The sequence below is a fragment of the Lonchura striata genome, chromosome 10, assembly GCF_046129695.1.
Source record: "Lonchura striata isolate bLonStr1 chromosome 10, bLonStr1.mat, whole genome shotgun sequence".
Classification (NCBI taxonomy): domain Eukaryota; kingdom Metazoa; phylum Chordata; class Aves; order Passeriformes; family Estrildidae; genus Lonchura; species Lonchura striata.
In genome coordinates, this window is record NC_134612.1 from 18,889,960 (window position 1) to 18,902,639 (window position 12,680).

At 38.4% G+C, this 12,680-nt stretch overlaps 1 protein-coding gene across 1 annotated transcript; it reads left to right on the forward strand.

Annotated features, from left to right (window-relative positions):
- The first annotated feature begins 1,274 nt into the window (after window positions 1-1,274).
- HRG (histidine rich glycoprotein) lies at window positions 1,275-11,908 on the forward strand. Its single transcript, XM_077785715.1, has 7 exons — window positions 1,275-1,548; window positions 4,469-4,576; window positions 5,541-5,628; window positions 6,136-6,302; window positions 7,996-8,112; window positions 9,640-9,726; window positions 10,352-11,908. Exons 1-7 carry the CDS (start codon window positions 1,351-1,353, stop codon window positions 11,456-11,458), a joined length of 1,872 nt encoding a protein of 623 aa, XP_077641841.1. The 5' UTR covers window positions 1,275-1,350; the 3' UTR covers window positions 11,459-11,908.
- Window positions 11,909-12,680: the final 772 nt, after the last annotated feature.

The following is a 12,680-nucleotide window of genomic DNA, read 5'->3' on the forward strand; positions in this document are numbered from 1 at the left end:
GAATTTTTAAAAATAAAGAATATTTAAATGAGGTAATTTTTAAAGATGATTATTCACTGTATTTCTGAAGGTTTCTCAAAAAAAGAAAAAGAATTTAAAACCCTTCATGGTCAAGCATGTAAATCCAAGTCACAGAATCATAAAATGCTTTGAGTTGGAAGGGATCTTAAAGATCATCTATCTTCCAGCCCCCAAGTCAATTATACAGCCAGCACCTTTTCTGTGAGAAGCTAATCAAGTCTTAACATCAACCTAGATTTGGAAAATTCCTCTTCTGAGTCTGACCTTGTCATTTTGGACTCACTTTGCATTTTTATATTTTCTTATTCAGTGTTTGAATTTTGTATTCCATCTTCAGTCACCCCCTGACAAGCAATTACTGCTTTTTAAGAATGTCTTAAACTATCCTGAATAAAAGATTTTGAATACAGTGAAACAACATCTCATCCTTTCTGCTTAGGAGAGAATATTGTCATATCCTTGAAAGGTATAAATCTTAGTAGGTACTGCATTATTTTATTAAATACAAAAAGAAAAATTACTAGCAATTCTCTAGAGAAGTCTATGAAGGCTATCACAGCCAAAAAAGCACACAAAACTGCTCAGGTTGAGAATGTGAAGGCAGCTTTACGTAACTTCTTGCCATACCTAGATTACACAGCTATTAGGCCAGTCAGACGCTTTCTGAGTACCAGTCTGAAATGATGTAAAGCTGAGAGAAATCTGCTCTAAATTTTCTTGATCTGGAGGAGTAGCAGGTACTCACATGGCAGCTACAGAGCACCAGCCTGCAGGGGCACCTTGAGCTATATCCCTTTTCCACATCTGAGTGAATTCCTTATTTCCCTTTCACTAGTTGCCTGGTGGTTAAGGATCTGTAAAAACAGGGATATGGATATAGCTATAATTTGACTACAAATATTTCAGCATATTTTCAGTTCAACTGTTTTAATAGTAAACAGAAGACCAAGATTGTGTCATATTTCCAAACATAAACTGGACCTTCTTACTGCCAGGCTCAGCCTTACACTTTTAGAAGTACTTTCCATGATAAAGCACCATTGCACAATGTCTGCCTAAGGAATCATAAACAGGCCCTTTGATGGGCGGCTCAGAAAGTGTTATAAAGCCCACTTTCCTCAAAATCTGTTAAATCACTATATAATCATTTACTTGCTGTTTGCAAATGTTAATCCAGGGTCAAGGTAATGGCTGTCTGACACGACACTTAAATTTATGTAAAACCATGCCCTTTTAGCATTAATTTATGATTCTGGTGGGTTGCTCTGATATAAAAGCAGGCTGGCTTTATCAGGGCATGGGCACAAGTGACCAAACACTGCAAACAAAATGCTGCTTCTAGCTTCAGCTTTTTTTCTAACACTACTGCAGTGCTTTAACGCCCAAAATGAAATAAGCTTTACACCTGCAGACTGTAGCACCATTGAAACAGATGCAGGAGTGGCCCTGGATTTGGTCAACAGGCATCGCAGAGATGGTTATGTTTTTGGTTTATTCCGTGTTGCTGATGCACATGAACTACATTTAGTAAGTATCAACTTAAAGGCTGATTTACACAAGACTGTGATTTTTAAATAATGAGTGAGGCCATTAAGAGCTTATGTTTATTGCTTTACTAGAACAATGTTGATGTAAACCAATGAATCAGCTATAATTTACACCACCTCAGTATTCATTTGTATATCATTTATTGCACATAAACTTGATTTCAAACAATGCTGAATGGCCTCTCTTCTCTTGGCCAGCAGGATGTTTGCCTACGAGATGCTCTGAACAGCTTTATACAGCTCTGGAAATGAATCTGTTCTGTCTGCTGTCTGATTTCAGATATTATACTCAAAATTTATATTCAGAAGGTTTCTTTATTCCATGAATGTCTAACATTAATTAGACCAATGTATCCTGCAAGATTGGTTTTTTGTTATTATCTTAATTTCAGAGATGGCTGAATAAACTGGTGGAAAGGGAAAAAGGCAGAGGAAGTCAAAGGAATAGCTACTTTGCAAAACTGGGGAGGGACCGGATAGAGAATCCCTATCAGTTATTTTCTATCGCCTTCCTATTTCTATTTTTTTTTTCCTGGAGAAGATACATAAGCCTTTCTCAATGACAGCTGAAATGCCAAAACAAATCAATAGCAGAAAAAGCAATAGAATAAAAATGTCTTTAAACAGTACTTAGAAGAGACCAAGGACAGGCAGATTTACTAATCCACCTGGTAGCTTTTAGCTGCTTGACTATGAAACTGGTTTTCAGGCACACATGCACTGTCCCAGAAGTCTCAGTATGGCAAAAGAAAAAACAGGCTAGCTTTTGATGGAGCTGCTCAGTCCTGCTCAGTACTGCCTGTACAGACAAGGACAGGTTCAGAAAGTGACCCAAAGCCCAGGCTGTCACAGGTCTTTGGGTACATCTGGAAAAAACCTGATGGATTTTTTTGCTTTTCAAAGACAAGAATGCAGCAAGTTATACCATTGGGTTGTACACAGTAGCTAGGCAGTTAAAGAGCTTAATCTAGGAAGGATCTCTTCTACATTAAGAGATTTAAACCCTGAAGTCTCCTGTCCTTGAAGAATTCTGCTGCCGTGCAACTAGGTGTATGCCACCCCTCTGAAGTGGTACCACCAGGCAGTAGGACATGCAAAATGCATTGGAAGAATGATAAAAAGCAAAGTTGGGTCTAAAAAGAAAAATCTCGGTGTTTTTTAAGTTTTAAGCAACTATTGGCTATATAAAGCATAAACCATAACTTGGAATATGGACTAGTGCTGAGGATTCAGACTTCCAGATGAATGCTATAAGCACTAGATGACCATGTTTATGTTTTGCTTTGTACCCTTAATAAATTTTGCCATCTTTGCAGTCCAGGGCCACAGCTTCAGCTGTCCCAGTGTCTACAAGAATAGAAAAGACACTTCTATCTATCTGACCGCTAAAGAATCCTCCCTGTAAGGTTTCTGAACATTCTCAGACCCAAAGCCACCAAATGTGATCTCCTGCAAATAATCATGCACATTATTGTGCAAGAATTATTTTGGTTCCACTGCCAAGATAACATTAAGAATATGTATATGTTAATAAAAAAAAAAAGACCAAAACATTATTTTTATTTCTCCATGCAGTAGTGTGCAACAGGTTAATCACACCAGCCCCCTCAGAAACCTAAGCAGAGCAATTCCAGCCAAATCTCTGCTGGGTTTACACAGGAATTCTAGAAGCATAAGATACTCAGGTATCCACAAAAAAACAGTTCTGAACATGTGCAGAACTGTAGTGAACAAAATGTTTTTAAAGCATCCAAGAAGATACATTTTTTCCCCAAGAGCTATTGAGCAGGTAAACAGAAGAATTTTCTGCTGCCTATTTGAATGTAGGCACTTAACCCTAATTTTAAAATTAGAGACAATGCTCAGATATACAGATATTGCAAAACCAGTGTTTAACATGACATTGGAGGACTCTTACTAGTGAAAATATTACACTAGAGTGCAGCAATTCTTCAACAAGGTCTCATCTATAAATAAACAATGAAAAAGGAACCTGAATGGATGGAACTTCATAAAGCCCAAGGACACTTATTCACAGTGTAGGGCATGTTTTTATCGAAATGATAAAATACATATGTGTTTATTCTGAATGTCCATACAAGGGCTGAATAAGGTTTAAATAATCCATTCCAAAATTATTTCTGTGGGCCAATGAAAAATTCTTAGCACTACATGCCATTACACTGCCATTTAAATCCAAATTTTAATTCTCCTAACAATATTTGCTCAGGAGACAGAACATACTAGAAGAGTTTCAGAGTTAAAGATTCTGACTGGGATTATTAGAGTTTTGTTGCATCACTCCCTGAATAAACTGAGTAGGAAGCAAAGTTCTGAAAGAGTATCTGGTCACTAAGGTAATTTGAAATGGATGTAGATACATAATTGGCTGCCTAGACAACTGATGTCCTAATAGAACAGTATGGTCCATGGGAAAATCAGAAATGGGAATGGCAACCTTTTAACACTGGCATTTTCCTACTTGGTGAATATCAAATTAACAACAGACACTTTTCAGAGGTTATCAAAAAAAAGGATAAGAAACAACAGGTGTAAGTTACAGGAAGGGATATTCTGACCACATATAAGACTAAAAATAGATGTGGAAAAAGTTAAGTACTAGAATGGCCCAAAGATGTTGTAGAATGTCTGTCTTGGTCATACACAGAATGCAGTTGAAACTTTGAAGTTTCAGTTTTGCCTTAAGCATGTGGCTGGGCAAGATGACCTCCAAAGGTCCCTTCCAGCCTGAACACTTTCTATGCTTGTCAGCTCTGAAAAACCTTAATAGAGAACTGGAAAAGCCTCATTAAAGATTAAACATAGCAACCTCAAAAAAAGTTTCTTTCATACCAAACTTCTTGTTTACAAACTCTTTTTTACTTGCACTTCTCTTCCAGGGAAATTCAACGGTCCTCTACTTAACTTTGGATGTGCTGGAAACTGAATGCTCTGTCTTATCCAGAAGACACTGGGAGTCCTGTGAATACAGTAACACCTATCCAATGGCAAGCAATGGCATCTGCACTAACTCATACACCAATAATGCACTAACTTGATCTTCATCTGAACTGCCCAGAAATTTGTGTCACAAAATCTATCAGTGAAGACGGGGTTTAATATGGTTAATTCTAAAATGAAATCTATCTAATTCTAGAATGTCAAACATATGCTAAAGGCTTGGGAATGATTGACTCTTCAAATAAGTATAACTTTATTTAACTTGCTGTCTCAAAGGAACTATACTCCACATTCAATTTCTTGTAGCAGATCTTATGTTTTAGGGGTAATTTGCTGACAACTAAAGGGCACTGGAAATTATTTTTAAAGCATGTTCCTGGTATATGAGGCAGAAATACCAGTGGTATCTTTTGTCAGTTTTCTGTCATAACATTTGTGGTATGACAATGTGAAATATTGGTAGTGTCATTACATGAATGATATACAGCAATAGTTGTCCTTTCTTTTGCACTCCACTGATGAGAACTCCCAATCCAAAACTTTATTTACACAGGAGTTGTGATACTATGACAAAGGACAAAGCAGAAAGGCCAGGAGCAGAGAAGAGAAAACATTTCTTCTTTTTTTTTTTTAATGGAGAAAAGGAATTAATGAAAAGGTCCATTCACTTTTTACAAAGATTTGTGTAGCCTGGCATTCTAACCTTCCCTGCCATCTTGTCTTATCCTATTCTAAATAAGTATCAGGATGACTAAGAAAGCTGTTTCAGATTTCCATTGTCTACTCAATCATGCAAACTGAGAATTAAAATAAAAGCTCTTGTAGAGAGAGATCCCATTTTATCTGAAGACAAATTTTGAGTGGTACCCGATCAAACATTCCATTATTGACCACATCTGTTATTCTTAGAGGTACTGCACATTAAAAGGAGGTATAATTTCTATGATCGCCTACATCCAATTAAATCCAGGGAAAATAACATCATAATCATGTATTCTTTTTTCCTCTCAGGACTTTGGGCAATGTAAGATTATCACATATACAAACCATCTGCTGAAGAAACCTCAACTATATGGATTTAATTGTACATTAAGTCCAGGTAAAATTACCACTGCTGTAAGCCAATGCATACCTCAAACCAGCCCTTGTACCAAAGTCTGTACACTACCAGTGTATGGAAACAGTAACAGATCCATTCATCTGCTTGTAATTCATATATTAGATAATTCAAATGGAATGTTAAGAATGAGTAACAGAATTAAGGTTACCCTACTCCTCTAAACCAGACTTTACTGATGTCAGCTGATATCACCATTCCAGTCCACCTAAATATGAGCATGAATATCAGAACAAATGTAAACTTGAGAAGACTGCACATTTGGGGTGGTAAGATTCTAAGGTGATTTATAAGAATACTCATTTTCATGGGTCTGAGTTTTTTTCACATTACAGAACAAACCCTTATTTGTGGAGTGAGGGACAGATGTTTCACTTCCAAGGAAACGCTGCATTTAAGTTTCTCATTATGAGTTCACATTAAAGGCATGGGCACACTCCCAAAGTATTAGTATCCACTGTAATATTAGTAAATTATTTGTTTTCACAGTTCCACCTGACTTAGTTGAGTGCAAAGATTGTCCTGTGAAACTTGAATCATTAGAAGTCACTGAGCAACATAAAGATATTGCTGCAAAGGCCCTGAAGAAATTCAACAGTGAAGGTAACCATACAAACAACTTCGCTGTGGATAAAGTTGAAAGAATTTTAAAGATGGTAAGTTGCATTTTCTCCTAGAATTACTTAGACATGACACAATTTTGTGAGCAACTCCAAGACCATGGGACCAGAACTCAACCCCTTCTAGGATCAGATCTAAGTTGAAGGTCCTATTTTAGCAAAGACTTGTTACCAACTTCAGTTTAGGTGTGTGAAAGTAAAAGGACTTCTCATTTGCTAAAGAACTATGGCAGTGTGATGGCATTCAGAATGCAAGGTCTTCTTTGTTATTTTAATATTTTATTATTTTGTTATTTTAATATTTTTTACTTTGTTAATTTAATATTTTAATTTTTACATACATGACATACAAAAGTTTATTTACTACTGAGCAGAATTTGAGATGGACAGTCATGTGTTATTGCAGTCACATTTTTGTCAGTAGCAGGCAGATAATTTTTTACTCTTAGAATATTTAGCACATGGGCACAACAAACAGTGGAACATGCTCAGCATCATTTTGACTCTTGCTGCAGAGCAAAGCAGCACGCTGAGGAAGGGAGGTGAATTTGTGCTGTAACTCTTGAAGAACTTCTGGGTCTGGTAAATATCTCCATATCTAAGTGAGGTCAACATGAAGACTTATCCTTTGGGTGATTTGAAGTATATATAACAAAATTTCTTGTTGGTAGATACTGGGGACTTTCACTTAAACAGCACAGGATCATTCTGCCAACACACGTGTCAGCTCAGGACACCTCTGTAATGAGGTCCCATGGCTCCCACCATAATACATGTTGATCTTGGAAACTGCCTAAGTGATAGCACGCCAAAGCCACCTCCCTGCAGCTTTTAATATCGCTCCGAAACCTGACAGTGTCCCACAGTGGAGTCCTGTGCACATTGTATCCCTACTGCCATTTAGAAAGGGATTGTTTTCACATTGCCTGGCTGCATGTGTTTCTCCCCATACACTTTGTTTTCACACTTCACCATCTTCAGCTACAGCAACACTTTACATTGTACCACTGGATTTTAACACTCAGAAACTATGAATTACAATAAAAACTCATACCGTAAAGTATGTGCATGCACTTTTAACCAATTTAGTTAAACTAGTGAAACTCGTATATGCACACATGCTAAAGACACCTTCAACACAGACTTGAAATAAAAGTACTGCTATAGTTGGAAATTAAAATGAAACACCTCTTTATGGATTTTAATAGGATCACAAAGTCTTTCTCCCATGTTCATATGGAGTAAGGCCTTCTCCATAACTAATGCCCTTGACAACTGAGAAAGCAACATTATCACAGTAACTGGCAGAATTTCACCTCAAATTAATATCAGCACTCTAATAATATATACTCCCATCACTGGAAATGGGTGGTTGCCATCCAATTGATCTCTCTGCTTTCACAGAAGCAGCAGTTCAGTTTACAGAAAAGACTCTAAGGATGCTACTTCCTAAAATACAGGCTGTAAAAGTAACAGATTTTATAACACACACATACTAAACAAAGAATTAAAGTAAGCATTTTTGGAAGCTGTAAGGATGTGAGATATAAATTATCTAACCTGTTTTCCTTGCTGAATATGTGTATGTGCATGAATATTTGAACAGGACAGGTAAGGAAAGCTTGAGGTAGATGGGATTTTGAAAATGAGATGACATACGATTGCTCTGAAAATTACAAGACTTTAAGTACACCTAGTTACCACTTGTTCTTTGACCTCTTGGTTTCAGACTGCCTCCCGTGAAGGTCACATTTTAGGATTCTCTATAAAAGAGACCAACTGTTCAAAATCTATGCAGGAAACAGATCAGGCATTGGAATGTGATTTTCTTCATGACTGGCATGCTGTAAGTAAAGTCTTAGAATGAGAACTGATATAATGGGTGATACTGGGAAGATTCTACCAATATATTTTCAAGTGTTTAGTATAAGCATGCACCCAAACTCAAAACAAAAAATCCAGCATGTCCAAGCCTGGATCCTAATTTTACAGCTGCTCTGTTATCTTTTGTAAGGAAACAGTCTGAATTCTCAAATCTTAATGCAACTGGAATCTGGCATGCTAGAGGCCTAGAGTTTTTCAGGTTGTATGTGGCTTTTGGATTCAAATTGTGGCCAATCCCTAGCAAATCATTCATGCTATGTCCATAAAAACTTTTATACCAATATGAGTCATAGATCCTTTAAAAAATATATGCCTTATGTAATCCCAGTGAGCTCAGGGTCACTTTTTTCTCTGCTGCAGAAGAATGGAGAGTGGAATAATTCAAGGTCATCTGCAGAAAACTACCGAAGTATTCTCTTCACCCCATTTTTCCATTACTATTATAGTCTACATCAAAGAAACAGTTAGGCAAGATCTCATAATTTCAGAATAAATTATTTCCCAGAAACAAAATTGAAACAATGAAATAAAACATGGAAAAAAGAAAATATGTAAAACTTTTGGTTTATAAGGTTTACATCCATTTTGGTTTGACGGTTTACATCCATCACCTTCTCTGGTTTTTTATATTCCAGAAGACTGGAAAAGGTTGTAAATTAACTGGTAAGGCAGCCACAAGTTCACTAGAACAAAGCACAAGGTAAATGGCAATAGAGGGTCTGAATTCTGTTCTCAGTGCTGCCATCGCTGCTGTTTGTGTGAAATTGTGTGCCATTACCATTTGTAGTCACTGAGCACAATGGGCTACTAATGGCCCAAATAAATATCAAGACAAAGCACCCAGTACAGAGAGCACACACAGAACCCATCACCTGAGTTCTGTGCTCTTTCACCTGAGCAATTCCACATGCAGCAACTGGACAGCAAGAGAAAGTCACAGCAAATAGGATGCAAAGGGAAGTAATGCAAAAAATTACAACAAATTGCTTTTTAAAAAATAAATGGAAGAAAGCTCTGCCTTGAGCTTTATCTGAAGCAGCATAGCCACACAGTGCCAGGTTTTGAGAGCTTTGAGTAGAATTATGGAACAGTCCAATCTGAACAGATGTTTGACAAGAAAAGACAGAAAAAAAAAAAAAGCAAGAAAAATCAGGCGCCCAAGAGTACTCATTTTGGAGGCATTAGTGGCTGGCCAATCTCTTAGACATAAAAAGGGAAGTCAGATGCAGAGTAGTAGCCCTCTAAGTGCATGTAGAGTGCATCACATGAAGAGTCAAGAATCTTCAAAAACTGCACATATATTAATCATTATTAATCACTGGCAAGCATTGATTGGAAGGCTTGGGGTCTGGCTATATTATGTCAATATACTTAGGTGTCAAAGGAATAGCCTAACTTGTAAAATGTTGAACATTCAGTAATTTGTATTAATTCCATCACAAGAACCCAGATGTGCATTGTGGGGTTTTTTTCCTTGTTTTTTGCTTAGCACACTGGATTCTGCAAGGCAAGAATTATCAGTGATACAGATGAAGCTGATGGAATAGATATAAGCTGTGAAATCTACCATCCCTGGGTATGTACTCAGTTATGGATATGTCTCTGGCTGTATCCTCATGCAGGTTGCAGAACCTTGCTTAGTCCAGACTGGCAGATGATCGTAACATTTGTGCAAATTTTCTATTGCCTGGGTGTGATGCAGCACATCAGGACAGACTGACCTGCAAGTCCTAGGTCAGTCAAAGGATGAGTCAGAATTGAGCTGTCCCTACTACTCCTTCCAAGTGTGTCTTTTCTCAGTTCAATCACTTGACTAAGTGAGTAGAGATCGGCAAAAAAGTTCAAAGGAATTTTAGAAAGCAAGGGGAGGGGAGATGATCCTTATCATATCTGGTATTCCAGTTTATATCACAACAGCTACTCGAGTATGAATTTGTTTTGTTTTGATCTATCACAAATACTTCTCAGCTGGTTATATAATTTCAACATTGTCTGTTTCCAGCAGATTTTTAGTAACTTGGTATTTTATTATCTATTCCTTCTCCTCCATCCTCCATGAAAAAAATACAGATTTTTTTCCCTTAAAGATCATCAGAGCTATGAATGCAAACCTGCTAACTCCCACCTCTCTCCTTCTCATCAATTTCTTCTGCTCTATCAATACCTGATTAATACTTCCTCACTGGTGTTTTTATAAACAGCACCATGGCTGTGGGCGAAGATGGAAACATTCAGCTCTGGGACATCCACACAGACATCCCCACTGTCATCATCATTTTGGTCACAGACATCACCATAAGCATCACCACAGACATGAATGCCACCCCTCTTCTCAGTCCAGACCTGAAGACCCTGAGCATAACCCCAAATCCAGCAAGGAAGTTCAAGACAAAGGACCTTCTTCTCCCCCTCCTCCCGATAATGAACCAGATCATCACCATCCTACTGCACCTCCTCATGAACCAGATCATGACCACCCTCCTCACCACCATGGACCACCCTGCCCTCCTTCTCATGGACCAGATCACGACCATCCTCCTCACCACCATGGACCACCCTGCCCTCCTTCTCATGGACCAGATCACGACCATCCTCCTCACCACCATGGACCACCCTGTCCTCCACCTCATGGACCAGATCACAACCATCCTCCTCACCATCATGGACCACCCTGCCCTCCACCTCATGGACCACCCTGTCCTCCACCTCATGGACCAGATCACGACCATCCTCCTCACCATCATGGACCACCCTGCCCTCCACCTCATGGACCACCCTGTCCTCCACCTCATGGACCAGATCACGACCATCCTCCTCACCATCATGGACCGCCCTGTCCTCCTCCTCATGGACCAGGTCACCACCACCCTCCTCACCACCATGGACCACCCTGTCCCCCTCCTCATGGACCAGATCACGACCATCCTCCTCACCATCATAGATGGCCCTGTCCCCCTCCTCCTGGATACCCTCCTCATCACTGTCATCACTATTACAGACATCATCACAACAAGACAAGCATATCAGGAAAGTATTTTCCATGCCATGTAACAGGAGCTGTCTATCGCATCCCAGTTCCAAATCAGCAACATTCTCTCACACCTCCCACTGCAAACTTTCCTGAACTATCCCAATGCAACCTTCACTTTTCCAGCACTGGCTCAAAACTAAAGGAGATGGCAGAAGCTCCAGGCTTTCCAGATCTCCCTACAAAATCAAAATCATGCCCCGGAAAACCCAAACTTGACCTTCCAAAAATTTTGCCTTTATTTCCTTATAGCCTTGTAACAGAAAATTCTCCTATATGACCTCAGAGAAAGATGTTCTTGGCTCAATAATTTCATGGGCAACCACAGTTCCTACAGTCAATGAAAACAGCACATGGAGAGGTGGAAAAAGCATTCTGTTTCTAGGAAGGAGAATCACTGAAAATAATCATTACATATTTCAACCTGCTTCTTCATCATGGCTATCTCAAGCTCCACTGTAACTGAAAGGCTCAAAATTCTGAGTCCCTTAGGTAATGTGAATGGGTAAAAATCTCCCCAGAAAATGATGGTACTTCAGTTCTAACAAAAAGGAAAATTCTCTAATAGTGCAAATTACCATCTAAAATCTTTCTTTTTTCATCATTCATAACTATAATGCACTTCTACAAGGAATCTGACCTAGAGGAAATTGGACTGTTTTCCATAAAACTTATATTCATGCTTTATACAGATTAATAGAAAATAAAAATACAAGCATTTTTTTCTTGACATAGTTGCGTGTTTTGGTTTTTTTTGGCTTTTTTTGGTTTTTTGTACTACACATAATTAGCTATTAGATATTGAACTAGAAATGATATTAAACTATTAAGCTATTTAGGTATTAAAGATCCACAAAGCAAATTCTAGCATAGATTGACTAATGGTGTTTGGGTTAGCACTGTTATCTAGAAGGGGTCTGAGAACAGTTAATGACTTGCTGTCTCACTGCAGGGTGGCCTGCACAGGTGCTTCCATCGCTACAGCTGCTGGTGGTGATACATAGAAATATTGCAGTCAAGGACAGCCCTTCTCAAATAGTTCATAATTGCTCTCAGGGGAAGAGAAAAGCAGATGCATGTAATAACTCTTTCATGTAAATGTTTTCTTTATTGCTGAACCTTCCTCACTGGAATCTGAGTTGGGAGGAGCAGGAAGAAAGAATAGTGGTGCCTCCTTATACTCCAGCCCCCATCAAGGTCAAGCCCATTCAGACTGTCCAGGGACCAGCAAGATGGTTCAGAACAGCTATGTCATCAGCAAGAATATGGGGTTCTCAAGCTCAATCTCAAGAAAAGTTAGTAATTTGATCATCCAAATAGCTTTTTAGTATCATAAAGTGAAACACAGTGCAAAGGCCACATTGAAGAAAAAGAAACAAAATGAGGACAGCGTGACTGAGTGAAGATTGACTAATTTTTAAAAGCCTGTTATCGTGTATGAACAAACTTATTTCTGGTGTAGTTTATCCACTTAAAACTTGTAACAAGTGTGGTGAGTTTGC

Bases quoted from the DNA above. Each gene is read 5' to 3' on its own strand.
- HRG (XM_077785715.1), top strand. From the start codon at position 1,351: ATGCTGCTTCTAGCTTCAGCTTTTTTTCTAACACTACTGCAGTGCTTT. The intron at 1,549-4,468 runs GTAAGTATCAAC...CTTCTCTTCCAG, and splicing joins ATGCACATGAACTACATTTA to GGAAATTCAACGGTCCTCTA. The intron at 9,727-10,351 runs GTATGTACTCAG...TTTTATAAACAG, and splicing joins GTGAAATCTACCATCCCTGG to CACCATGGCTGTGGGCGAAG.